Consider the following 26,968-nt stretch of genomic DNA (forward strand, 5'->3'; position numbering starts at 1 on the left):
AGATACAAAACATGTATGTGATACATCATCCACCACCACATTTAACACAAGTCTTCAGGTCTTAGGTGAGGTCACCCATCATGCTAGCACCACCCCACACAAACAGGCTGTTTACTCACATGCATGGGACCTGGAAGATGGCACTGTCCACCCCTGTGCCAGCCCCCTCGTCTCCTTCCAGACCCCCATACCCCTCCATCAGACTGGGGGCTGAGGACACCACCGGCCCAGACACATCCCCCAACCTGTGGCCTGGTCCTACAGAGGGTTGGGGGAAAGAGAGAGAGAGGGAGAGAGAGGAGGGGCAGTGAATGACTGCATGTGTGTCAGTGTAGGAGGGAGAGAAAGTGAGATTAATTTCACTACCTTGATAATGTGTGTCCATAATATTCTATAAACTATAATATAAAAAAGGTTACTACTACTACTTCTCATATATGAATGTGAATGTAAATGTTGTAGCTACATCGGTGGCCACAGTGTTTATTTATTTGATTATGTGGATCTCCATTAGCTTTTCCTTCTGGTGTCCATAACAACAAAAAAGTGTTCAATGAACATACCCTGCCTAAGCTTACAGGTAATAATACATTTACTGACAAACAGACTGAAACAAACATGGGTGACACTTTCCTTAAATAACAATCCATCATGATGTAGCTATAATGCATTGTAAGACCTGTCATGAGCATGTATGGCCCCTTTACAATGTCTTCTCACCCCTTATAAAGGGTCATACATCCTTTTAACAAGATATAAAGCATTATAACTGTATGTAAAGTGTTACTGATACATATAATAATAGCAAAGTACGTACAGGTAACATAAATATAATAATAATTTATAAACATGCTAAAATAATAGTTATGGTAATTACTTGAATAGATGGGCATATTTATTATGATTTTTAACTTGATTTTTTTTTACCCCAATTTCATGATATCCAATTGGTAGTTACAGTCTTGTCCCATCGCTGCAACTCCCATAGGGACTCAGAAGAGGCGAAGGTCTAGAGCCATGCGTCCTCTGAAACATGACCCTGCCAAGCCACACTGCTTCTTGACACACTGCTCGCTTAACCTGGAAGCCAGCCACACCATACAACTGGCGACACGAGTCAGTGTGCATGCGCCCGGACGGCCAAACCCTCCCCTAACCGGTACAACGCTGGGCCAATTGCACGCCATTTCATGGGTCTCCTGGTTGCGGCCGGCTGCGACACAGCCTGGGATCGAACCCGGGTCTGTAGTGACCCTCTAGCACTGCGATGCAGTGCTTAAGACCGCTGTGCCACAAGGGAGGCAGCATTAATTATGAATTTAAATAAATACCAAAGCAACTATTGAGACGTTTTTGACTATTTACACATATATATCAAAACTCTAAATGGTTTACATGATCATTAAGTTGTATTATGTTTCTTAATGATACCATGCTTTTCTAGAGGAGAGAAAGGCCTGAAATTTGATTAGTGAGGTTATATTATATTATTCTTGTTTATCATTTCTATACTCCCGTCCTGTTGTCTCACCTTCCCCAGACACTGCTGTTCCCCTGAAGGTCAGACTCCTTTCTGTACTCTCATTGGCCGGTGAGTGTAGAGTCAGTTTCCTGTTGCCCTTTGTCCCCATGCTGCTGTGTCTGTACTTCCTGGTGTGTCTGGTCAGTGCCAGGTGGCGTTTATAAACTCATCACGTCGGGGGTGGGAAGGGAGGAAGCGCTACTGGTAGACTATACATCTCAGGGTGTTTGTATCATTACATTGGACACATTTAGGGGTCAGGGGTCACACACATATGCACACACACTCACACTTGCTCACACACACCTACGGGGGCTTGACCTTTTCCATGAAAGGGCAGTTAGGGGATTGAACCAGACACACAAACCAACACCAGGAGAGGGGGGGGGGGGACTGCATGTCACAACCTGGGGGTCAAGCTCTATCATGGTTTCTAGACCTGGAGGATGGATAGGGGATCACACTGGGAGACAGTAGAAACCATGTTGGAGAGAGACATGTATATCCTCACTCTATTTAGACTGGGAACTGTGGCTGTTTCGTCTCTGTCCTGTGTGTTACTGTTCATACTCTGGGCTATTGTGAGTGTCTGATGTGTGTATGATGGAAATCTGCTCACTCTGAGCCCAAACGGTGCTGTGCCCTACTTTCCCCAACCCTGCAGACGTCACAGTAACGTCAGAGAAACGGAGGACCATACACATTTTCAGTGTTTAGTGTGAGAACAGCAGTTTATAAATTCATTTTTAATATAGATTTTAGATTGAGATGTTTTCTCCACAGGCCAGGGTCTACTATAAGATCTGCCATGCAATGTTTTAGTGATGGACTCTGACTAGATCAGTGGGTGTTACACCCCTAGAGCAAACAAGAAAACCCAACAGAATAGAACTTAGAGGAACCATCTAATTGCTTAGAAGAACCAATCAGAAGGCCAGAACAGAAGGGAGAGGAAAAGAAGAGAAAAGAAGGAGTGATAGAACAAGAGGAGAGATAAACGGAGAGATGATGAGCTAGCATGCGTGGCAGAGCCGAGAGGAAGTGTGTCACAGGAAGGGGTGGGGATTACTTGGTTGGAGGCGGGACTGTTGCACGGCGGCCTCGGCGGCAGCTATAGCTATCCCAGCATCCTCCAGGTGGGCTTGCGTGACGCTGCTCTTGCTCTGGCTGCGGGATGGACCATGGGAACGAAGCTGGCCGTCTGAAGACGACTTAGAGCTGCCTGGACTACTGTGGGATTTCTCTAGAGTCACCATCTGCATGTCTGGGAGAGGTAGGAGGAGGGAGGAGTGGGAGGAGGAGGGAGGAGAGGGAGGAGGTAGTGATAGAGAGAGGGAGAGGAGATAGAGGAGATAAAGGGAATGTCTGTAAAAGTCACTAAAAGAGCCATGTAGTAGTTACACATTTGTACTGTGGCAAAAACATAAAAATAGAATAACCTTGACTTCCTTGAACTAACACCCCACCCTTTCTTACTAGCACTGACTTTGCTGATAGCTATTTTATTGAGAAGAAATTGTATTACTCTGACTGTGATATGTGGTAGTCTCACCTACAGTAGCTATCGTAAGATGAATGCACTAACTGTAAGTCGCTCTGGATAAGAGCATCTGCTACATGACAAAAAACAAGGATGACACCACAACATGGAGGGCACTGAGTCAGATAAGTGACTGGCACTAAAAGTATAATTATGACAGCCATTAGCAAAACTGTCACCATGACTACATGTTCTCTCACTATGACAACAGAGTGGCAATCAGCAAAACGGAAATGAAGAAAAACTGTAAAGCAACTGAGTGGCTAAACCACACAATGGCAAGCGTTAGTTAAAAGCAACAAGGCAGCTGGAAGAGGCTCTACCTTTTGCTGGGTCAGGGAAGATCCCGTGGCTCCTGCTCTTTATCACAGAGTTCTTAGGAGACTCATGGCACTCCCCCATCTGCAATGCAATTCAATTAAATGTGCTATATGCATTATAATCAGTAAGTTACAATCAATGATGGCAAGGATAGATAGTAGACAATGAATACAGTACAGTACAGTACCTGTCCCTGTCCTTGGCCCATCCCTGGCCCCATGCCCTGTCCCGGTTCTTGCCCCGCAACAGACCCCTGTCCTGGCCCTGTCCCTGCTCCTGGCCCCCCAGGCCCCTGAGCGGTGTGGTGGGTTCTGCTGTGCTCGATACTCTCACTCTGCTCCTTCAGAGGCAGCCAGCGAGGAGTGTTGTCCAGCTGGGATGTGTTAGACAGGTCTATCAACACCTGGAGAGAGAGAGATACAGAGAGAGAGAGAGAGAGAGAGAGACCGGGAGAGAGACAGAGAAAGAGAGAGTAGACAGGTATGCTGGTGTAAGCAAAGACTTATAGGAAAACACAGTATACAAAACAAGCAAAAACCTGGGAACACCTGGGCCCAGATTCACAAACACCTGAGCCCAGATTCACAAAACTCTTCTTAAGCAAAAACTTAAGAAGCTTCTTGAGAAAAAAAGTGAATAAGATAGTTTGTAAGTGCAATTCCCCAACTAACGATTTAGTGATTTTCTTACGAATTTCTCAAATATCTTCTTCCAAATAATTGTTGCTAGGCAACGATTTTAGCTGGCTATGTAGTTAAGCAATGGCAATCATGTTAGCATATTTCCTACTGAGATTACTGTTCTAAAACATGTTCTTGGGTTTAAACTAATCAATACTGAAACTTTCACATTAAGTTTGTGAGTGAATTAAACATGTTAAATTGCTTTCGTGAGGTTTTTCTCTCACTGCCCTTATTTTAAGACAAGGGTTTAGCTACCTTGAAAATAACTTTCTTTTCAGAATCTAATTTCTTCTTAACTTTTTGCTAAAGGAGTAACATAAGAAGTAGCGCTAGAACGTTTCCAATAATCTTTTTGAGGAATAGCAACTTGTCTTCACTTTCTTCTTAAGTCTATAGTTAAGAAAAAAATGGCAGTTAAGAAAACATTTCTTCCTAAGAACGTATTGTGAATCTGAGCTCTGCTCTTTCCCTGACATAGACTGACCAGGTGAATCCAGGTGAAAGCTATGATCCCTTATTGATGTCACTTGTTAAATCCATTTCAATCAGTGTAAATGAAGGGGAGGAGACAGGTTAAAGAAGGATATTTAAATCTTGAGACAATTGAGACATGGATTGTGTATGTGTGACATTCAGAGGGTGAATGGGCCAGAAAAAAAGATTTAAGTGCCATTGAACGAGGTATGATAGTAGGTACCAGGCTGCTGGGTTTTTCAGGCTCAACAGTTTCTTGTGTGTATCAAGAATGGTCCACCAACCAAAGGACATCCAGCCCAATTGACACAACTGTGGAAAGCATAGGAGTCAACATGGGCCAGCATCCCTGTGGAACGCTTTCGACACCTTGTAGAGTCCACGCCCCAACAAATTGAGTCTGTTCTGAGGGCAAAAGGGAGATGGAGAAAATTAACATTAGGAAGGTGTACCTAATGTTTGGTATAGTCAGTATATTTCGAGGTTTGCTGTGAACAAACCACCATTCTACATTATAAACAATTAGGATCCTTCTCCATTTAGCAGAGGATCCATGGGATTCATTATATAGACTGACAAACAATGAAACTAGCTTTGAATAAAGTCTTGTTGAGAGGGGAGCAATAAGGCTGGAAATATGAGCCGCTTTTGGCTAGAGAACATTTGAAAACATGGCATCAGGAGACATTAGGGTAAAGGGATGACTGAAGTAAATGTATGTAACATCTAAACCAGAGTGTGTCTGATTCTGGAGGCACTCACTTCTCCCAGGAAGTCATTGGAGGAAGATCTGTCATAATCCCACACTGTCACCTCCAGAGTCTTTTTCTTTAGCTGAGAGACAGAGAGAGTGAGGAAGAGAGAGAGAGAGAGAGTTAGAGGATGAGCGAAAAGTGATTAAATGAACAAATACATTTAAATGAGTTATGCCAAGTACAACACCCATGCAGTCGCACTGTATATCACTCAACCAGCCAGTCAGTGGACTGGGTAATTGTGTGTGTTTGTGTGTGTGTGTGTGTGTGTGTGTGTGTGTGTGTGTGTGTGTGTGTGTGTGTGTGTGTGTGTGTCTGTGTGTGTGTGTGTGTGTGTGTGTGTGTGTGTGTGCGTGTGTGTGTGTGTGTGTGTCTGTGTGTGTGTGTGTGTGTGCGTGCGTGCATGTGTGTTGTGTGTGCGTGTGTGTGTGCTTGGCAGGGGAGTGGGAGAGTGAGTGGGTAATAGAGCAGCATTTACAACCTCAGTGGGCAGAATAGAAAGAAGTAGCTAACAGCAGAGAGTCTCAGAAGAGACACTAGACTAGAGACACTACTGTCCGCTGAGAGAGAGCGCCGTATGGACAGACTGCACTCATCTTACATTGTCTGAATTGCAGCAAAGCAAGGGCTGCTACTGTTATGTTGAATGAAGATGTCTCTGTCTCTGTTTCTCTCTGGTGACTGGTAGTCTGTAAGGGGGTTGTTTAACCTAACCACGTCAGCGGTGCTTTGGGCTTCAGGGGATTGGTAATGGGAACCAAGGCTGCAGAGGGATAGTCAGAACATCCCTAAGGATTCAGAACTACCAATCCAACTGGAAATAAGATTAACATAAACATTCAACATTAATGTGGATGTGTGTGTGTGTGTGTGTGTGTGTGTGTGTGTGTGTGTGTGTGTGTGTGTGTGTGTGTGTGTGTGTGTGTGTGTGTGATGCATGCGTTAGTAGGTGCATGTGTGTGTGTGTGTGCATGCATGTGTGTGTGTGTGTTCCTACCTGTTCCAGGTGTATGTTCTTGTAGATGACAGTCTGGTTCCACTCTGGGTTCAGACTCCTCTGGACGTACTTGGTCCTCCTCTTGTTCTCAGCACTGTGATGTCATAACAAAGGGACACGTTTAGTCTCAGATGTGGTCTTTGTATGTTAATATCTCCATGTGATGGTAGATATAGAGATGATATAGCAGGATGTCAATAATTGAATATCTGATTCAATATAATTATATCATCATGATGTCTTGCAAATGTTGGATGAGAGTAAATTGCATAGGCACACTGGCTACACGGGATCACAACATCATAGAAATAGTCAAAGAAAGTCAAAGAAATAGTGATGTCTGTAAGGTTGAATCAATATGTGACTGTGAGGCACAGCTCCTCTCCTGTAGCAGAGATGATGAGCGTAGGGTGAAAAACATTTCTGATTCATGGAATGATTTCACATTTCAACCTTGATTTCAACCCGGCAATGTTCTTGGCTGAATTTGCACATCATACAATCATGAGTTGTTTAGGATGACAGAGATACAAATAGGAGAAAAAAGAGAGAGCGAAATAAAGTGGAGAAAGGTTAGATGGAGAGAGAGGAAGAGCAAGAGAGTGCTTTTATCAATGTATCAACGCAAAATGGATAACGATGAATAATGATGCGGGAGACAATGAGGAAAAGCACTTTGGAGGTGGAAAATGTACATGGGGAAAAACACTGACTGAATGCAGAGAAGATTACATGAATGAGAGAAGGAGAGAAAGAGAGAGAGGAGAGGAGCAGAGAGGATAGAATAAGATAAGAAGAAAAGGAGAGGGGCAGAGAAGGAGAGAAGAAGAGAAGAAGAGGAGAGGAGTAGAGAAGAACAGAAGAATTGGAGCAGAGTAGGAGAGGAGAAGAGAAGAAGAGGAGAGGAGTAGAGAAGAACAGAAGAAGTGGAGCAGAGTAGGAGAGGAGAGAAGAAGAGAAGAAGAGGAGAGGAGTAGAGAAGAACAGAAGAAGTGGAGCAGAGTAGGAGAGGAGAGAAGAAGAGAAGAAGAGGAGAGGAGTAGAGAAGAACAGAAGAATTGGAGCAGAGAAGGAGAGAAGAAGAGAAGAAGATGAGAGGAGTAGAGAAGAACAGAAGAATTGGAGCAGAGAAGGAGAGAAGAAGAGAAGAAGAGGAGAGGAGTAGAGAAGAACAGAAGAATTGGAGCAGAGAAGGAGAGAAGAAGAGAAGAAGAGAGGAGAGGAGTAGAGAAGAACAGAAGAAGTGGAGCAGAGTAGGAGAGGAGAGAAGAAGAGAAGAAGAGGAGAGGAGTAGAGAAGAACAGAAGAAGTGGAGCAGAGTAGGAGAGGAGAGAAGAAGAGAAGAAGAGGAGAGGAGTAGAGACGAACAGAAGAATTGGAGCAGAGAAGGAGAGAAGAAGAGAAGAAGATGAGAGGAGTAGAGAAGAACAGAAGAATTGGAGCAGAGAAGGAGAGAAGAAGAGAAGAAGAGGAGAGGAGTAGAGAAGAACAGAATAAGTGGAGCAGAGTAGGAGAGGAGAGAAGAAGAGAAGAAGAGGAGAGGAGTAGAGAAGAACAGAAGAATTGGAGCAGAGAAGGAAAGAAGAAGAGAAGAAGAGGAGAGGAGTAGAGAAGAACAGAAGAAGTGGAGCAGAGTAGGAGAGGAGAGAAGAAGAGAAGAAGAGGAGAGGAGTAGAGAAGAACAGAAGAATTGGAGCAGAGAAGGAGAGAAGAAGAGAAGAAGAGGAGAGGAGTAGAGAAGAACAGAATAAGTGGAGCAGAGTAGGAGAGGAGAGAAGAAGAGAAGAAGAGGAGAGGAGTAGAGAAGAACAGAAGAATTGGAGCAGAGAAGGAAAGAAGAAGAGAAGAAGAGGAGAGGAGTAGAGAAGAACAGAAGAAGTGGAGCAGAGTAGGAGAGGAGAGAAGAAGAGAAGAAGAGGAGAGGAGTAGAGAAGAACAGAAGAATTGGAGCAGAGAAGGAGAGAAGAAGAGAAGAAGAGGAGAGGAGTAGAGAAGAACAGAAGAAGTGGAGCAGAGAAGGAGAGAAGAAGAGAAGAAGAGGAGAGGAGTAGAGAAGAACAGAAGAAGTGGAGCAGAGTAGGAGAGGAGAGAAGAAGAGAAGCAGGAGAAGCACTACACTACCTTGCGTTCTGGACTACCATGACTTGTCTGAGAGTCCAGGGGAGGGATAGGAGGGTAGAGACAACAAACAACAAGTACCGCAAAAAGAAAGAAACCATCAGAGAAACAGAGACAGAAACCATCAGAGAAACAGAGACAGTAACCATCAGAGAAACAGAGACAGAAACCATCAGAGAAACAGAGACAGAAACCATCAGAGAAACAGAGACAGTAACCATCAGAGAAACAGAGACAGTAACCATCAGAGAAACAGAGACATAAACCATCAGAGAAACAGAGACATAAACCATCAGAGAAACAGAGACATAAACCATCAGAGAAACAGAGACAGAAACCATCAGAGAAACAGAGACATAAACCATCAGAGAAACAGAGACAGAAACCATCAGAGAAACAGAGACATAAACCATCAGAGAAACAGAGACAGTAACCATCAGAGAAACAGAGACAGAAACCATCAGAGAAACAGAGACATAAACCATCAGAGAAACAGAGACAGAAACCATCAGAGAAACAGAGACATAAACCATCAGAGAAACAGAGACAGAAACCATCAGAGAAACAGAGACATAAACCATCAGAGAAACAGAGACAGAAACCATCAGAGAAACAGAGACAGAAACCATCAGAGAAACAGAGACATAAACCATCAGAGAAACAGAGACATAAACCATCAGAGAAACAGAGACAGAAACCATCAGAGAAACAGAGACATAAACCATCAGAGAAACAGAGACAGAAACCATCAGAGAAACAGAGACATAAACCATCAGAGAAACAGAGACATAAAGGGAAGGAGATAAAGAAAGACAACATTGAAACATAAAGACATGGTTTATTTACTACTGTCTATTATTAAAACACAGATCAAACAGTCCATTTATACTGAGCTAGAGAGAATACACGCGTCAAACGTTTGATTTATGACCCTATGTCCGGGTGACGTGTGCATGCCCATATTTGGGCATTCGGTCAGGACATCCTGGTGCGGTTGAAACATAGAGAAAGGTCAGAGTAAAAAGCAACAATATACAATGCGCCAAAAAACATTTTTAAACGTGTATAGAACCCAATACCGCCCGCAACTGCGCTGAAAGATCAAGTGATGATGTCTAATGGACAACTATGGGGTTATCAGTTTGATTACCAGGCCTGTAGAGTGAACCTCTATACGGTAGCCGAAGGAGAAGAAAATACAGACCAGACTTTAGGAGTGGACTACGGGCTTGAAGACTGGCAGGTTTTCACAAGGTGGTGAGTCCCAAACTGAAGAGTTATCACAGAGGGGTATAGCGTGTTCACGGGCTACGAGACCCGTTGGGAAGGTACCCCTGACTCCTCAGGAAGAATATTTCACAGGGTGAAAATACAAAGAAAGAATGGACTTCCATGTGGATGCGTGGAGTTCTATATCAGCAACGAGGAAACCCACATCCAAAACATTCGTGATGGAGGCCTGACTGGGGATTTTATGTTGCGCATGCTTATTCCTTTTAAAAGTTGGGATCTAATGGAATTGAAAATGATAGAGTTGTTGGACGCTCGTTTAGTACAGAGCCAACAACGGCAAAGCATTGTTCAGCTAAGGAAGTGCATAGTATACAGTGGGGCATAAAAGTATTTAGTCAGCCACCAATTGTGCAAGTTCTCCTACTTAAAAAGATGATGTAATTTTGATGTAATTTTCATCATCATCATTTTCATCACTTCAACTATGACAGACAAAATGAGAAAAAAAAATCCAGAAAATCACATTGTAGAATTTTTTATGAATTTATTTGCAAATTATGGTGGAAAATAAGTATTTGGTCAATAACAAAAGTTTATCTCAATACTTTGTTATATACCCTTTGTTGGCAATGACAGAGGTCAAACGTTTTCTGTAAGTCTTCACAAGGTTTTCACACACTGTTGCTGGTATTCTGGCCCATCCCTCCATGCAGATCTCCTCTAGAGCAGTGATGTTTTGGGGCTGTTGTTGGGCAACACGGACTTTCAACTCCCTCCAAAGATTTTCTATGGGGTTGAGATCTGGAGACTGGCTAGGCCACTCCAGGACCTTGAAATGCTTCTTACGAAGCCATTCCTTCGTTGCCCAGGCGGTGTGTTTGGGATCATTGTCATGCTGAAAGACCCAGCCACGTTTCATCTTCAATGCCCTTGCTGATGGAAGGGGTTTTCACTCAAAATCTCACGATACATGGCCCCATTCATTATTTCCTTTACAAGGATCAATCGTCCTGGTCCCTTTGCAGAAAAACAGCCCCAAAGCATGATGTTTCCACCCCCATGCTTCACAGTAGGTATGGTGTTCTTTGGATGCAATTCAGCATTCTTTGTCCTCCAAACAAGATTAGTTATATTTTGGTTTCATCTGACCATATGACATTCTCCCAATCTTCTTCTGGATCATCCAAATGCTTTCTAGCAAACTTCAGACGTGCCTGGACATGTACTGGCTTAAGCAGGGGGACACTGCAGGATTTGAGTCCCTGGCGGATTAGGATTACTGATGGTAGGCTTTGTTACTTTGGTCCCAGCTCTCTGCAGGTCACCGTTCTTGTGATCATTTTGACCCCACGGGGTGAGATCTTGCGTGGAGCCCCAGATCGAGGGAGATTATCAGTGGTCTTGTATGTCTTCCATTTCCTAATAATTGCTCCCACAGTTGATTTCTTCAAACCAAGCTGCTTACCTATTGCAGCTTACCTATTGCAGTCTTCCCAGCCTGGTGCAGGTCTACAATTTTGTTTCTGGTGTCCTTTGGCAGCTCTTTGGTCTTGGCCATAGTGGAGTTTGGAGTGTGACTGTTTGAGGTTGTGGACAGGTGTCTTTTATACTGATAACAAGTTCAAACAGGTGTCATTAATACAGGTAACGAGTGGAGGACAGAGGAGCTTCTTAAATAAGAAGTTACAGGTCTGTGAGAGCCAGAAATCTAGCTTGTTTGTAGGTGACAAAATACTTATTTTCCACCATCATTTTCAAATAAATTAATACAAAATCCTACAATGTGATTTTCTGGATTTTTTTTCTCATTTTGTCTGTCATAGTTGAAGTGTACCTATGATGAAAATTACAGGCCTCTCTCATCTTTTTAAGTGGGAGAACTTGCACAATTGGTGGCTGACTAAATACTTTTTTGCGCCACTGTATGCGAATCCTGAGGATTATGATTTAAAGGAACCCCAAGGAGGGTCATCCTCAGAATGGGTCAGCCCCCAAAGAAAACTAAGGCCTCTGTAGCCACACTTTTAGACGTGGTGATTGGAGAGTATATAACAGAAAAATGCAGAGGTTGTGAGATCAATCACCCCAGCCAGCGCAGGCATCCATGACTATACGACCCCCCAAGATACTACTTTTTCAACCATTTTGAGGAGCTGGTGAAAAGATTGTGGTCCATCCACTTTATACCTTTGCTGGTCAGAGCCCTGGAGTCTATGGGTCTTGTGCCGTCTATTCCCAGAGTTTACGGGTTAACCGAGGCTTTCCTACATGAACTGAAGGAGGCGATCTACATCCACAAGAAACTCAAAGAAATCCGACACACCCTGGTGGACGACAACAAATACAAGGAAGCTGTGGTGGCTGATGTGATGACTTTCTGGCTCAATAAACCGCAAGAGACCGAGTAACAATAGATACTTTTATTTAGATGTAAAGCAGTGGGTAACTATATGCATACGATGTTAGAGAGAATAAATACATGCTTTCTTTTGAGAGAACTTACAAATGTTATGCAGCAAATGATTGAAAATGAAGTGAACAATGTATTGTTCGACACAACACACAATACCTGGGCTAAAAATGGAGCAAATCACAAATCATGTACGACATACGGGCGAGAGCCTACAATGGACACAACTGGTAGCCCGTCTTGTGGATGATTCTGAAGAACTAGAAACAACCTTGTCTAAGATTTTACTTTATTTGTTTGAAACACCGTTTAATTGTAACATGTATCATATTTGTTGTTTATATACTTTATTTGATTTATTTCACCTTTATTTAACCAGGTAGGCAAGTTGAGAACAAGTTCATATTTACAATTGCGACCTGGCCAAGATAAAACAAAGCAGTTCGACACATACAACGACACAGAGTTACACATGGAGTAAAACAAACATACAGTCAATAATACAGTAGAAACAAGTCTATATACGATGTGAGCAAATGAGGTGAGATAAGGGAGGTAAAGGCAAAAAAAGGCCATGGTGGCAAAGTAAATACAATATAGCAAGTAAAACACTGGAATGGTAGATTTGCAGTGGAAGAATGTGCAAAGTAGAAATAAATATAATGGGGTGCAAAGGAGCAAAATAAATAAATTAAATAAATAAATACAGTAGGGAAAGAGGTAGTTGTTTGGGCTAAATTATAGGTGGGCTATGTACAGGTGCAGTAATCTGTGAGCTGCTCTGACAGCTGGTGCTTAAAGCTAGTGAGGGAGATAAGTGTTTCCAGTTTCAGAGATTTTTGTAGTTCGTTCCAGTCATTGGCAGCAGAGAACTGTAAGGAGAGGCGGCCAAAGAAAGAATTGGTTTTGGGGGTGACCAGAGAGATATACCTGCTGGAGTGCGTGCTACAGGTGGGTGATGCTATGGTAACCAGCGAGCTGAGATAAGGGGGGACTTTACCGAGCAGGGACTTGTAGATGACATGGAGCCAGTGGGTTTGGCGACGAGTATGAAGCGAGGACCAGCCAACAAGAGCGTACAGGTCGCAATGGTGGGTAGTATATGGGGCTTTGGTGACAAAACGGATGGCACTGTGATATACTGCATCCAATTTGTTGAGTAGGGTGTTGGAGGCTATTTTGTAAATGACATCGCCGAAGTCGAGGATTGGTAGGATGGTCAGTTTTACAAGGGTATGTTTGGCAGCATGAGTGAAGGATGCTTTGTTTGCGAAATAGGAAGCCAATTCTAGATTTAACTTTGGATTGGAGATGTTTGATGTGGGTCTGGAAGGAGAGTTTACAGTCTAACCAGACACCTAGGTATTTGTAGTTGTCCACGTATTCTAATTCAGAGCCATCTAGAGTAGTGATGTTGGACAGGCGGGCAGGTGCAGGCAGCGATCGGTTGAAGAGCATGCATTTAGTTTTACTTGTATTTAAGAGCCATTGGAGGCTACGGAAGGAGAGTTGTATGGCATTGAAGCTTGCCTGGAGGTTTGTTAACACAGTGTCCAAAGAAGGGCCAGAAGTATACAGAATGGTGTCGTCTGCGTAGAGGTGGATCAGAGACTCACCAGCAGCAAGAGCGACATCATTGATGTATACAGAGAAGAGAGTCGGTCCAAGAATTGAACCCTGTGGCACCCCCATAAAGACTGCCAGAGGTCCAGACAGCAGACCCTTCGATTTGACATACTGAACTCTATCAGATTAGTAGTTGGTGAACCAGGCGAGGCAATCATTTGAGAAGCCAAGGCTGTCGAACCTGCCGATGAGGATGTGGTGATTGACAGAGTCGAAAGCCTTGGCCAGATCAATGAATATGGCTGCACAGTAATGTTTCTTATTGATGGCGGTTAAGATATCGTTTAGGACCTTCAGCGTGGCCGAGGTGCACCCATGACCAGCTCTGAAACCAGATTGCATAGCAGAGAGGGTATGGTGAGATTCGAAATGGTCGGTAATCTGTTTGTTGACTTGGCTTTCGAAGACCTTAGAAAGGCAGGTTAGGATAGATATGGGTCTGTAGCAGTTTGGGTCAAGAGTGTCCCCCCCCTTTGAAGAGGGGGATGACCGCAGCTGCTTTCCAATCTTTGTGAATCTCAGACGACACGAAAGAGAGGTTGAACAGGCTAGTAATAAGGGTGGCAACAATTTCGGCAGATCATTTTAGAAAGGAAGGGTCCACATTGTCTAGCCCGGCTGATTTGTAGGGGTCCAGATTTTGCAGCTCTTTCAGAACATCAGCTGAATGGATTTGGGAGAAATGGGGAAGGCTTGGACGAGTTGCTGTGGGGGGTGCAGTGCTGTTGATCGGGGTAGGGGTAGCCAGGTGGAAAGCATGGCCAGCCGTAGAAAAATGCTTATTGAAATTCTCAATTATAGTGGATTTAACAGTGGTGACAGTGTTTCCTATCTTCAGTGCAGTGGGCAGCTGGGAGGAGGTGTTCTTATTCTCCATGGACTTTACAGTGTCCGAGAACTTTTTTGAATTAGTGTTGCAGGACGCAAATTTCTGCTTGAAAAAGCTAGCCTTGGCTTTTCTAACTGCATGCTTATTTAAGATGGTTAGGAAGACATTTAAAAAAAATAACCAGGCATCCTCTACTAATGGGATGAGATCAATATCCTTCCAGGATACCCCGGCCAGGTCGATTAGAAAGGCCTGCTCGCTGATGTGTTTCAGGGAGTCGTTTGACCGCTGACCCATTACGGATGCAGGCAATGAGGCAGTGATCGCTGAGATCTTGGTTGAAGACAGCAGAGGTGTATTTAGAGGGCAAGTTGGTTAGGATGATATCTATGAGGGTGCCCGTGTTTACGGCTTTGGGGAGGTACCCGGTAGGTTCATTGATAATTTCTGTGAGATTGAGGGCATCAAGCGTAGATTGTAGGATGGCTGGGGTGTTAAGCATTTTCCAGTTTGGGTCGCCTAGCAGCACGAGCTCTGAAGATAGATGGGGGGCAATCAGTTCACATATGGTGTCCAGAGCACAGCTGGGGGCAGAGGGTGGTCTATAGAAGGCGGCAACGGTGAGAAACTTGTTATTAGAGAGGTGGATTTTTAAAAGTAGAAGTTCAAATTGTTTGGGTACAGACCTGGATAGTAGGACAGAACTCTGCAGGCTATCTTTGCAGTAGATTGCAACACCGCCCCGTTTGGCATTTCTATCTTGTCTGAAAATGTTGTAGTTTGGGATGAAAATGTCAGAATTTTTGGTGGTCTTCCTAAGCCAGGATTCAGACACAGCTAGAACATCCGAGGTTGGCAGAGTGTGCTAAAGCAGTGAATAAAACAAACTTAGGGAGGAGGCTTCTAATGTTAACATGCATGAAACCAAGGCTATTACGGAGCGCCTGGGGAATAGGAGTGGAGCTAGGCACTTGCAGGGCCTGGATTCACCTCTACATCACCAGAGGAAAAGAGGAGGAGTAGGATAAGGGTACAGCTAAAAGCAATGAGAATTGGTCGTCTAGAATGTCTGGAACAGAGAGTAAAAGGAGCTTTCTGGGGGCGATAAAATAGCTTCAACGTATAATGTACAGACAAAGGTATGGTAGGATGTGAATACAGTGGAGGTAAACCTAGGTATTGAGTGATGATGAGAGAGATATTGTCTCTAGAAACATCATTGAAACCAGGAGATGTCATCGCATGTGTGGGTGGTGGAACTAATAGGTTGGATAAGGTATAGTGAGCAAGACTAGAGGCTCTACAGTGAAATAAGCCAATAAACACTAACCAGAACAGCAATGGACAAGGCGTATTGACATTAAGGAGAGGCATGCTTAGTCGAGTGATCATAAGGGTCCAGTGAGTAGTGAGGTTGGTTGGGGTCACGGCGATTCAGACAGCTAGCCAGGCCATCGGTAGCAAGCTAGCATAGGATGGAGGTCTGTTTTTAGCCACCTCGTGCGTTTCCGTCGCTAGGATTAGTGGGGTTCCGTGTGGGAGAGGGGATCAATCCAAATCGTAAAAGAAAAATAGATTTAGTTATAGAGGCACAAGAAAAAATAAAAAAATTGTCCGATAGGTCTATTCAGATAGCAGCCGATAAGACAGCTAACGATTAGCGGACCGCAGATGGGCGTTCAGGTAACGTCGCGACGGAGGAGCCAGCTGGATAACTCCCTCGGGCAGATAACGTCGGTAGTCCAGATGTGAAGGCCCGGTGGGGCTCCGCGTTGGCAGTAAAACTGGTCCGGATAGGTGATTGTAGTCCAGGAGTGACTGATGGAACTCTTCAGCTGGCTAGCTCCGGAATAATTGATGTTTGCTCCGGAATCGACATAAGCCGATAGTCACACGGATAGCAGCTAGCTAGCTGCAAGATCCAGGTATAAATGTCCAGAGCTTGCGGTTGAAATCCGGGGACACAGAGAGAAAAATAGGTCCGGTATGTTCCGGTCCGAGCTGCGCCGTACAAAACTGGCGATAGATTTTCGAGCTAAAGGATAGCTGATGACCACAAACCGTGGTTAGCTGAATACTAACGACGAGCCAGTAAAGAAGTTAACTGGCTTCTGGTTAGCTTCTGGCTAGCTTCTGGTTAGCTTCTATGGAGGATTACAGATTTGAGGTAAATAATACTTTCTTTTTTTTAATATAAATTGGTGAGGCGGGTTTCAGGAGAGTGTTTTGAAGATGAGTTTATGGAAAAAAAAGTGAGTTTGGGGCAAAAAAGTATTTAGTCAGCCACCAATTGTGCTCTAAGTTCTCCCACTTAAAAAGATGAGAGAGGCCTGTAATTTTCATCATTGGTACACTTCAACTATGACAGACAAAATGTAGGATTTTTAATGAATTTATTTGCAGATTATGGTGGAAAATAAGTATTTGGTCACCTACAAACAAGCAAGATTTCAGGTTCTCACAGACCTGTAACTTCTTCTTTTAAGAGGCTCCTCTGTCCTCCACTCGTTACCTGTATTAATGGCACCTGTTTGAACTTGTTATCGTGTCATCTGAGATTCCCAAAGATTGGAAAGCAGCTGCGGTCATCCCCCTCTTCAAAGGGGGGGACACTCTTGACCCAAACTGCTACAGACCTATATCTATCCTACCATGCCTTTCTAAGGTCTTCGAAAGCCAAGTCAACAAACAGATTACCGACCATTTCGAATCTCACCATACCTTCTCTGCTATGCAATCTGGTTTCAGAGCTGGTCATGGGTGCACCTCAGCCACGCTGAAGGTCCTAAACGATATCTTAACCGCCATCGATAAGAAACATTACTGTGCAGCCGTATTCATTGATCTGGCCAAGGCTTTCGACTCTGTCAACCACCACATCCTCATCGGCAGACTCGACAGCCTTGGTTTCTCAAATGATTGCCTCGCCTGGTTCACCAACTACTTCTCTGATAGAGTTCAGTGTGTCAAATCGGAGGGTCTGCTGTCCGGACCTCTGGCAGTCTCTATGGGGGTGCCACAGGGTTCAATTCTTGGACCGACTCTCTTCTCTGTATACATCAATGAGGTCGCTCTTGCTGCTGGTGAGTCTCTGATCCACCTCTACGCAGACGACACCATTCTGTATACTTCCGGCCCTTCTTTGGACACTGTGTTAACAACCCTCCAGGCAAGCTTCAATGCCATACAACTCTCCTTCCGTGGCCTCCAATTGCTCTTAAATACAAGTAAAACTAAATGCATGCTCTTCAACCGATCGCTACCTGCACCTACCCGCCTGTCCAACATCACTACTCTGGACGGCTCTGACTTAGAATACGTGGACAACTACAAATACTTAGGTGTCTGGTTAGACTGTAAACTCTCCTTCCAGACCCATATCAAACATCTCCAATCCAAAGTTAAATCTAGAATTGGCTTCCTATTTCGCAACAAAGCATCCTTCACTCATGCTGCCAAACATACCCTTGTAAAATTGACCATCCTACCAATCCTCGACTTTGGCGATGTCATTTACAAAATAGCCTCCAATACCCTACTCAACAAATTGGATGCAGTCTATCACAGTGCTATCCGTTTTGTCACCAAAGCCCCATATACTACCCACCATTGCGACCTGTACGCGCTCGTTGGCTGGCCCTCGCTTCATACTCGTCGCCAAACCCACTGGCTCCATGTCATCTACAAGACCCTGCTAGGTAAAGTCCCCCTTATCTCAGCTCGCTGGTCACCATAGCATCTCCCACCTGTAGCACACGCTCCAGCAGGTATATCTCTCTAGTCACCCCCAAAACCAATTCTTTCTTTGGCCGCCTCTCCTTCCAGTTCTCTGCTGCCAATGACTGGAACGAACTACAAAAATCTCTTAAATTGGAAACACTTATCTCCCTCACTAGCTTTAAGCACCAACTGTCAGAGCATCTTACAGATTACTGCACCTGTACATAGCCCACCTATAATTTAGCCCAACAACTACCTCTTTCCAAACTGTATTTAATTTATTTATTTATTTTGCTCCTTTGCACCCCATTATTTTTATTTCTACTTTGCACATTCTTCCATTGCAAAACTACCATTCCAGTGTTTTACTTGCTATATTGTATTTACTTTGCCACCATGGCCTTTTTTGCCTTTACCTCCCTTGTCACCTAATTTGCTCACATTGTATATAGACTTGTTTTTTTTTACTGTATTATTGACTGTATGTTTGTTTTACTCCATGTGTAACTCTGTGTCGTTGTATGTGTCGAACTGCTTTGCTTTATCTTGGCCAGGTCGCAATTGTAAATGAGAACTTGTTCTCAACTTGCTTACCTGGTTAAATAAAGGTGAAATAAATAAATTAAAAAAATCAGTATAAAAGACACCTGTCCACAACCTCAAACAGTTACACTCCAAACTCCACTATGGCCAAGACCAAAGAGCTGTCAAGACATATAAGAGCACTGATAATCTCCCTCGATCTCTCACCCCGTGGGGTCAAAATGATCAAAAATCCCAGAACCACACGGGAGGACCTAGTGAATGACCTGCAGAGAGCTGGGACCAAAGTAACAAAGCCTACCATCAGTAACACACTATGCCGCCAGGGACTCAAATCCTGCAGTGCCAGACGTGTCCCCCTGCTGAAGCCAGTACATGTCCAGGCCCATCTGAAGTTTGCTAGAGAGCATTTGGATGATCCAGAAGAAGATTGGGAGAATGTCATATGGTCAGATGAAACCAAAATATAACTTTTTGGTAAAAACTCAACTCGTCGTGTTTGGAGGACAAAGAATGCTGAGTTGCATCCAAAGAACACCATACCTACTGTGAAGCATGGGGGTGGAAACATCATGCTTTGGGGCTGTTTTTCTGCAAAGGGACCAGGACGACTGATCCGTGTAAAGGAAAGAATGAATGGGACCATGTATCGTGAGATTTTGAGTGAAAACCTCCTTCCATCAGCAAGGGCATTGAAGATGAAACGTGGCTGGGTCTTCAGCATGACAATAATCCCAAACACACCGCCCGGGCAACGAAAGAGTGGCTTCGTAAGAAGCATTTCAAGGTCCTGGAGTGGCCTAGCCAGTCTACGGATCTCAACCCCATAGAAAATCTTTGGAGGGAGTTGAAAGTCCGTGTTGCCCAGCAACAGTCCCAAAACATCACTGCTCTAGAGGAGATCTGCATGGAGGAATGGGCCAAAATACCAGCAACAGTGTGTGAAAACATTGTGAAGACTTACAGAAAATGTTTGACCTCTGTCATTGCCAACAAAGGGTATATAACAAAGTATTGAGATAAACTTTTGTTATTGACCAAATACTTATTTTCCACCATAATTTGCAAATAAATTCATTAAGATTCCTACAATGTGATTTTCTGGATTTTTTTTCTCAATTTGTCTGTCATAGTTGAAGTGTACTACCTATGATGAAAATTACAGGGCTCTCTCATCTTTTTAAGTGGGAAAAATAAAAACTTTTTTCCCCCACTGTATATAAAAAGGTATACGAAGAAAGTTGTAAATATATATACGGGACATGACAAGACGAGGACAAAAGACGTCTCACTGCTATGCCATCTTGGTGACAAACGTATATAGTGGATGTGTGTGTTTCAAAAATTCAGCGACACAAGCCTGTAAATGTAAACAAAATATACAGGGTGTTGCATGCTGGGATCGTTGAGAAAATGGGGAATTGTCTGTGTACATAATACTCGATGTTTGCAAAAATAAAAAATAAAAATGAAATGTTGTCGTTATTTGAAAGGGGCTCATTAACGTTATTGTACCTCAGAGAGGCAAGAAGGATGGCGGAGCAGATGTTGAAAAACATTTATTATACCCCCTCTAACCCAGGGTCTTATGGGGGTAAGGAGCGTTTACAGAGAGCTATAGCCAAAGAAACAGGTAACAGGTTAGGCGCTGCTCAAGTGAATGAATGGTTAGCAGAGCAGGATGCTTGCACTGCATAAACCTGTACGAAAACAATTTCCAAGAAATATAGTTTTTTCTACTCTTCTCTCATCCCAGTTTCAGGCGGATCTATGTGACATGCAGGTCCTTGCAGATAAAAATGGATATAGATATTTTCTCTAAAATAGCATTTGTGGGTTGTGCCGTGGCGGAGATCTTTGTGGGCTTGTCTCAGGGTGGTAAGTTGGTGGTTGAAGATATCCCTCTAGTGGTGTGGGGGCTGTTCTTTGGCAAAGTGGGTGGGGTTATATCCTTCCTGTTTGGCCCTGTACGGGAGTGTGCTCGGATGGGGCCACAGTGTCTCCTGACCCCTCCTGTCTCAGCCTCCAGTATTTATGCTGCAGTAGTTTGTGTCGGGGGGCTAGGGTCAGTTTGTTATATCTGGAGTACTTCTCCTGTCGTATTCGGTGTCCTGTGTGAATATAAGTGTGCTCTCTCTAATTCTCTCTTTCTCTCTTTCTTTGTCTCTCTCGGAGGACCTGAGCCCTAGCACCATGCCTCAGGACTACCTGACATGATGACTCCTTGCTGTCCCCAGTCCACCTGGCCGTGCTGCTGCTCCAGTTTCAACTGTTCTGTCTTATTATTATTCGACCATGCTGGTCATTTATGAACATTTGAACATCTTGGCCATGTTCTGTTATAATCTCCACCCGGCACAGCCAGAAGAGGACTGGCCACCCCACATAGCCTGGTTCCTCTCTAGGTTTCTTCCTAGGTTTTGGCCTTTCTATGGAGTTTTTCCTTGCTGTTTGGGGTTTTAGGCTGGGTTTCTGTACAGCACTTTGAGATATCAGCTGATGTACGAAGGGCTATATAAATACATTTGAATGTAAGGGTCTTAAAAAATAAGAGTGGGGCAGAGATGACCCGGGCCTTTGACTCTATCTTGAAGGAAGGAGGAGCCCCCAAGAAAGTGTAGACTGACGGCGGAAAATATTTTTTTTTATAATACTTTTCAGAAACTCATGAAGAAGCACAATATAGTACATTTTGCTACAGGCTCAGATTTGAAAGCTTCAGTTGTTGAACACTTTAACAGAACTATGAAGGAGTGGATGTGGAAATATTTTACAGCTCACAACACAGCTCACAACTTTACATTTAGTAAAGGGTTACAACTACAGCAACCATAAGAGTATAAGGATGAAACCCTCCGAGATCTCTTCTGAAAACTCTTTTCAAGTCTTTAAAAATCTGTATGGTTTGTTCCCCCTTCGCTGTAAGATTTATTTTAATTTTTATTCATAGTGGGGGACTTGGTACGTTATATCCTAGTTGAGGGGTGTTTTCGACCAAAAATATGAGCAAGGTTACAGCAATGAGTTGTTCACCGTTACCGAATGTCTACCGGACATACCCCTTGTCTACAAGTTAAAAGAATATGACGGGGAGCTTATAGAGGGATCTTTTTATGAGAAGGAACTACAGAAGTTACAGATGGGTAAAGACAAAGTATTTCACGTGGAGGAGTTTCTAGATCAGAAGAGAGAAAAGGGTAAAAAATTAATGTTGGTCCGTTGGAAAAACTGGCCTCAAAAGTTCAACAGTTGGGTATTAAAGCAAGATGTGGTGGAGGCATCGGGGGTTAACTTAAACTCTCATGCATGATAAATACAACATCATTCAAGTGTACACAGGAGTGCATCATGGAACACAGCGGCTTCTACCAGTAATGCGTCTGCACATATATATCGTAATAATCAGAGTTTGAATTATACAACCAATTTTCCAAAGCCTATAGAGTTATCAGAAGGCCAGGGAAGTAGGTTTCAGCGAGATTACATACCCCCATAGCTGGTATAATATCAAGGATAAGGACCGTGACTTTTTTTGCAAAAGGATATCGGAACCTCTGAAACTTGTAAAGAATAAAAAAGGATTCTATAGAACCGTCGACAGGATCGTCTCAGAGTTGAACGAACTCCTATCCCTGAACAATATGGAAATACTCTTGATCTACAACCCTATACATAAACGTTTACAAATCTCAGGGGATGCTGACGGGGGTATAAAGACCAGCGGTAAGTTAGCCTACATGTTGGGGATGGGTCCCAATAAAGGGACGTACGTGAAAGATAAATGATTCCTATTCCCGGCGGTTAGACATGCAGGGTTTTACAACGTATTTGTGTATACCGACATCATATCCTATCAAAGGGTAGGAGACAGCTGTGTGCCCCTCCTGAGAACAGTTCATATAGAGGGAAAGGATGGGGACGTAGTCACTGTTAACTATGACAAGCCACACTATGTACCTGTAAGCAAGAAATATATTGAAAACATTCTGGTTGAGCTTAAAACAGATCAGAACGAAAACATTGAATTTACTTATGGTAAAACGATTATAAAACTCCACTTTAGACCCAGCAAAACCTCTCTACATATCTAATATATTATTAATATTATATATATTTTTTTTATATAAATATAATACAAATAAATTAAATGGTTATGGTACACAACCACCATCTTGACCCTAACCGCTATGTCTCATACTATGTTGATGAAGTGGGTAATGGATTACCAGGCTATCACAGATCCCCGACCATTTACGGTCCAGGGATAGGAGGTATATTTCGTAACCTCTTTAGGATGGTTTTACCGTTTGTGAAGAGAGGCCTCAGCATAGCCAAACCACATTTAAAATCAGCGGCTAAAAATATTTTAAGTGAGGTTGTAGCCAATGCTATGACCAGAAGGGCGTCATGCCGAGCATCAAAAAGGCTCGGGGCTTATGATGTTGTCTCGAAGACCAAAAAAGAGACCTCCGGGTATAAGGCGCATTTTCAATAGATAGGTCCAGTTATTATGCCCCACTCTCCGCCATTACAGACAACAGTCCTATAGATTTTTTCATACCAGGCCACGGTGGTAACTATCTGGACCTCAACAACACCTTGGTGCATTTACGTCTCAAAGTGACCAAAAGAGATGGTACTAATATTGCAAACGATGCCAAAGTGAGTGTCATTAATTACCCAGTGGCCACCATCTTCTCCCAAGTGGATGTGACTTTGGGTGAACGCCTAATCAGTCAAATCAGTGCCACATACCCTTATAGGGCTATCCTGGAATATTTACTCAACTACTCCGAAGACACTCCCAGGACACAATTCAGTGCCAGGCTATTTAGCAAGGATACTGCAGGAGTCTCTATGGAAACGACAGACCCTTCCACCGCTGCAAACAAAGGCCTGGCCGCCCGGGCTCGCTGCTGTGCCGAATCTCAAGAGTTTCATCTGCTAGGGCCTATACACTCTGACATTTTATTTCAAGAAAGTTTACTCTTAAATTCGGTTGATTTAAGACTAAAATTAGCCAGGGGCAAGGATGAGTTTTGTCTGATGTCTGCCCAAAACGGTGACTTTAGTTTAAAAGTGTTGGGGGCAACGCTTTTTATTTAAAAAGTATCGGTATCTCCGGCAGTTCGTCTGGGTCACTCACAGGCTTTGATGAAAGGAAATGCCCTTTACCCTCTCCAAAGAATTACCATGAAAACCTTTAGAATACCTGTGGGCAGTAGAATCTGCAGTCAAGAAAACCTTTTTCTAGGCCCTTTACCCCGCTAAATGGTTATAGGTTTGGTTGATCACGCCTCGTATACGGGCAGCTTACATAAAAAACTTTAATTTTCAACACTTTAATGCAGAGTATGTAGCTCTCTGTCAGGACGGACGTCAGGTCCCTGCTACGGCTTTCCAACCTTAATTTAATAACAACATATCTGTGCGAGAATTTTACAATCTATTCCTGGCTACCGGGAGGCATCTAAAAGATCTCTCTTTACCTATTGACAGAAATTATTTTGCAGAGGGTTACACATTGTATGCTTCAATTTATCACCTGATGACACCTCAGGAAATCTGTCTGTGGTGTCCCAAGGTAACCTCAGGCTGGAAATGCGTTTCCGTACACCTTGAGCCTGTACAGTTAGCATGATTGTTTATGCATGCTCTGATTCAATCTTGGAAGTGAATGCACGAAGACAAGTCTAGGTGGATTATTATTAAGGATCGTTGAGCAAAGACATGAATACCCAAGAGCTGGAAGGGCTCATAAGCCGCTTGATTGGAAAACAATTTTGTGGAGTGTGGGCTTGTGAATGAATTACCTATTGAGAAATGGCCGGAGTGGCCATTTTGTGTTCAAATATGTGTCCTTTAAGACCGTGTAATCAAGGCGTATGCTCATGTCAAATGTTTCAAGAATGCCACAAATGTTAAATTGCTTAATTGTTCAAGTAAAATGTATTGAATTTAATCATAGTCATTCAAAAGTCATTCAAAAGTCTAACCACCCTGAGAGATCGGGATTAGGAAAAGGTCGGGAGACGTTCAGGGGGGTAAATGAGTTATCATCATCCCTTTCAAAGGGGGGAGGGGTTGTTGGGACATCTTTAGGGGTACTGTAGCTCGTTGAAGGTTTTTGTTCTAAAGTTTGAATCTGTTGACGAAGCTTATAGTTGGGTACACCAGAGAGGGGAATGTTGAGGATTGCCAGGGCCTTAAGAAACCGACGCCACCCTGGTCTTCTGTCATTAGCAACCTTGTGGGCTGCAGTAGTACTTTTAAGCAAGTCCATCATATGGGAACCCTTGACAACATCGCCCTGAAGGATAAACTCTCCTTTGTCATTCCAAGTAGCGGTCCCCTTTGAGTCTTTTATCTTGTTCATAATGTATCTAACATTTTTCCTGTTACGTGCCGGAACATGTGTCAACATGTCATGCATAATGTTATTTTCAACAGGCATTTGATCTTCAACCAGTAATATCGCAGGTACAGGTATTACAGGGGCTTCGCTCTCTCTAGGTGCGTCATCTTTTAAATGGTCCGGCAGGGAAAGCGATAAATGGTTGTTCTCTCCTTCACCTTGTTTTACCAAGGCCAAATACCTTCGCAAGAGGTTTGTGTATTTTTTGACCGTTTCATAGGGGTTCAATCCTTTTCGGTTCAAAATATCCTTCATGGCCGTATCCAAATCATTTCCAAATCATTTCCCGCTGTTTGTCCACGATTTATGGCGCTATGGTAGCGTCCTCATAGCTCTCCATAAAGTAGGATTTCCATCCCGGGTACATCTGCTGAGCTAGAGTGTTCATTTGTAGTTTGTCTCTAGGGCTTTTGAACAAAACCATGTAATTGGTGTTCAAACTAATGGTATGGCTATTTTTACCTTGGTGAAACACATTCTGCACCAAGTAAAGCACGGACAGGTTTCTATGATGAGTATATTGGGTAAAAGCTTGTGCAATTTCGGGATGTTCGCTACCTGCAAATAGCATATCGTCCAAAACCAGCAGATTATTTTTATGAGGACGGAGAAGTTCATCATCAGACAGGGATTCTGGTATTCCTTCAACAAACGTGATTTTTTTATTTTCTTCAACAGTTCATCATACAAAGGTTGATAACACCACACAATATTGTCAGGTTTCTGAGATAATACATGTTCAGAATTCTCTAAAATACTTTTTACAAATCAGTTTTTACCGCTATTGGATGGGCCTGCGATTAAGGCCGAAAATGGTAGTTGCAACCTGGCGTCAAAACCTTCTACAGCAGCCATTATATCTGAAGCTTTAAGACACACGGGGCTTGTAGCATAAGTCAGTAGCCAAAGGGACAATTCATTCATCATTCTGTGAAATGGTCCCCATCTTCGAGTTCACTCGTTAAACCACCCAGATAGTTGCTAAGTGGGGTTTCCAATCACCCTGTTCGCTTACATAGATTACAGAGTCTGTGTCGTGGTAAAGAACCCGCCTCTGAAGCTGCTCCATGGGGGCGTACAGTTCAAGTCCGTGGGCCGTGGTAAATAATGCAAGAAACACATTTACATTACCCGGGGGTAGAACCCACTTCTTGTTACGTCTCCATTGCACCAGGGCAATGTCTTGACTCAAGAATGAAAAATGTGAAATTTCGTACTGATCTGAAAAAACAAATTCCCAAAATTATTTGGTGTCTTTAATGATCGACGTTGTTAGCATATTGCTTCTCTGGGAAAGCTTCCCCCAAAAAGAGTTTAAGTACAATTTCGACAGATTTATTTTGGTTTTGTTGACCTCTATTCTGTCTGGGTCAAGAAGTATGCCTTCTCTGTCATGATAGTCTTGAATGTACTTGTCTTTGCTCTCTTGATCTGTGACTAATGCAGGATAGCCTGAAGCCATTTGCTTGCATCTCAAGAAGGTCTTTATGTATTGTATCTGTATCTGATTTCCAGGAAAAGTTCTAAACTTCAAATAATTTGGCCACACGATACCCCATCTCTAGAGCCTTAGAAAATTCAACTGTGACCCATACACCTGTCAGGGCTCTTTCTTGGTCTGAGTGATCACAAGGGTTCTCCTGGTTGTTGTTTTCACTGCAGGTGCGACAAAGGGGAAAGAAAAGTTTTCCTTGAGGTCCCTTGTAATGCAACACTGTTATAAACAAACCCCTAGGAGGGTAGACAGTTGCTTTGATCAGATCAAAATAGTTTTGGGGTAAG

At 43.3% G+C, this 26,968-nt stretch overlaps 1 protein-coding gene across 1 annotated transcript in view; it reads right to left on the reverse strand.

Moving 5' to 3' along the window:
• Window positions 1–26,968, reverse strand: part of LOC115119048 (protein piccolo-like) — a 161,727-nt gene that overhangs the window by 3,259 nt on the left and 131,500 nt on the right. Inside the window, exons 37-43 of the mRNA XM_065022150.1 lie at window positions 8,414–8,440; window positions 6,293–6,386; window positions 5,303–5,374; window positions 3,571–3,786; window positions 3,386–3,464; window positions 2,592–2,786; window positions 120–258 (exon numbers count right to left, since the gene is read on the reverse strand). Of these exons, the coding sequence (XP_064878222.1) occupies window positions 120–258; window positions 2,592–2,786; window positions 3,386–3,464; window positions 3,571–3,786; window positions 5,303–5,374; window positions 6,293–6,386; window positions 8,414–8,440 (822 nt within the window). The remainder of the gene's footprint in view (window positions 1–119; window positions 259–2,591; window positions 2,787–3,385; window positions 3,465–3,570; window positions 3,787–5,302; window positions 5,375–6,292; window positions 6,387–8,413; window positions 8,441–26,968) is intronic.

Source organism: Oncorhynchus nerka, linkage group LG9a (genome assembly GCF_034236695.1).
Source record: "Oncorhynchus nerka isolate Pitt River linkage group LG9a, Oner_Uvic_2.0, whole genome shotgun sequence".
Lineage (NCBI taxonomy): Eukaryota > Metazoa > Chordata > Actinopteri > Salmoniformes > Salmonidae > Oncorhynchus > Oncorhynchus nerka.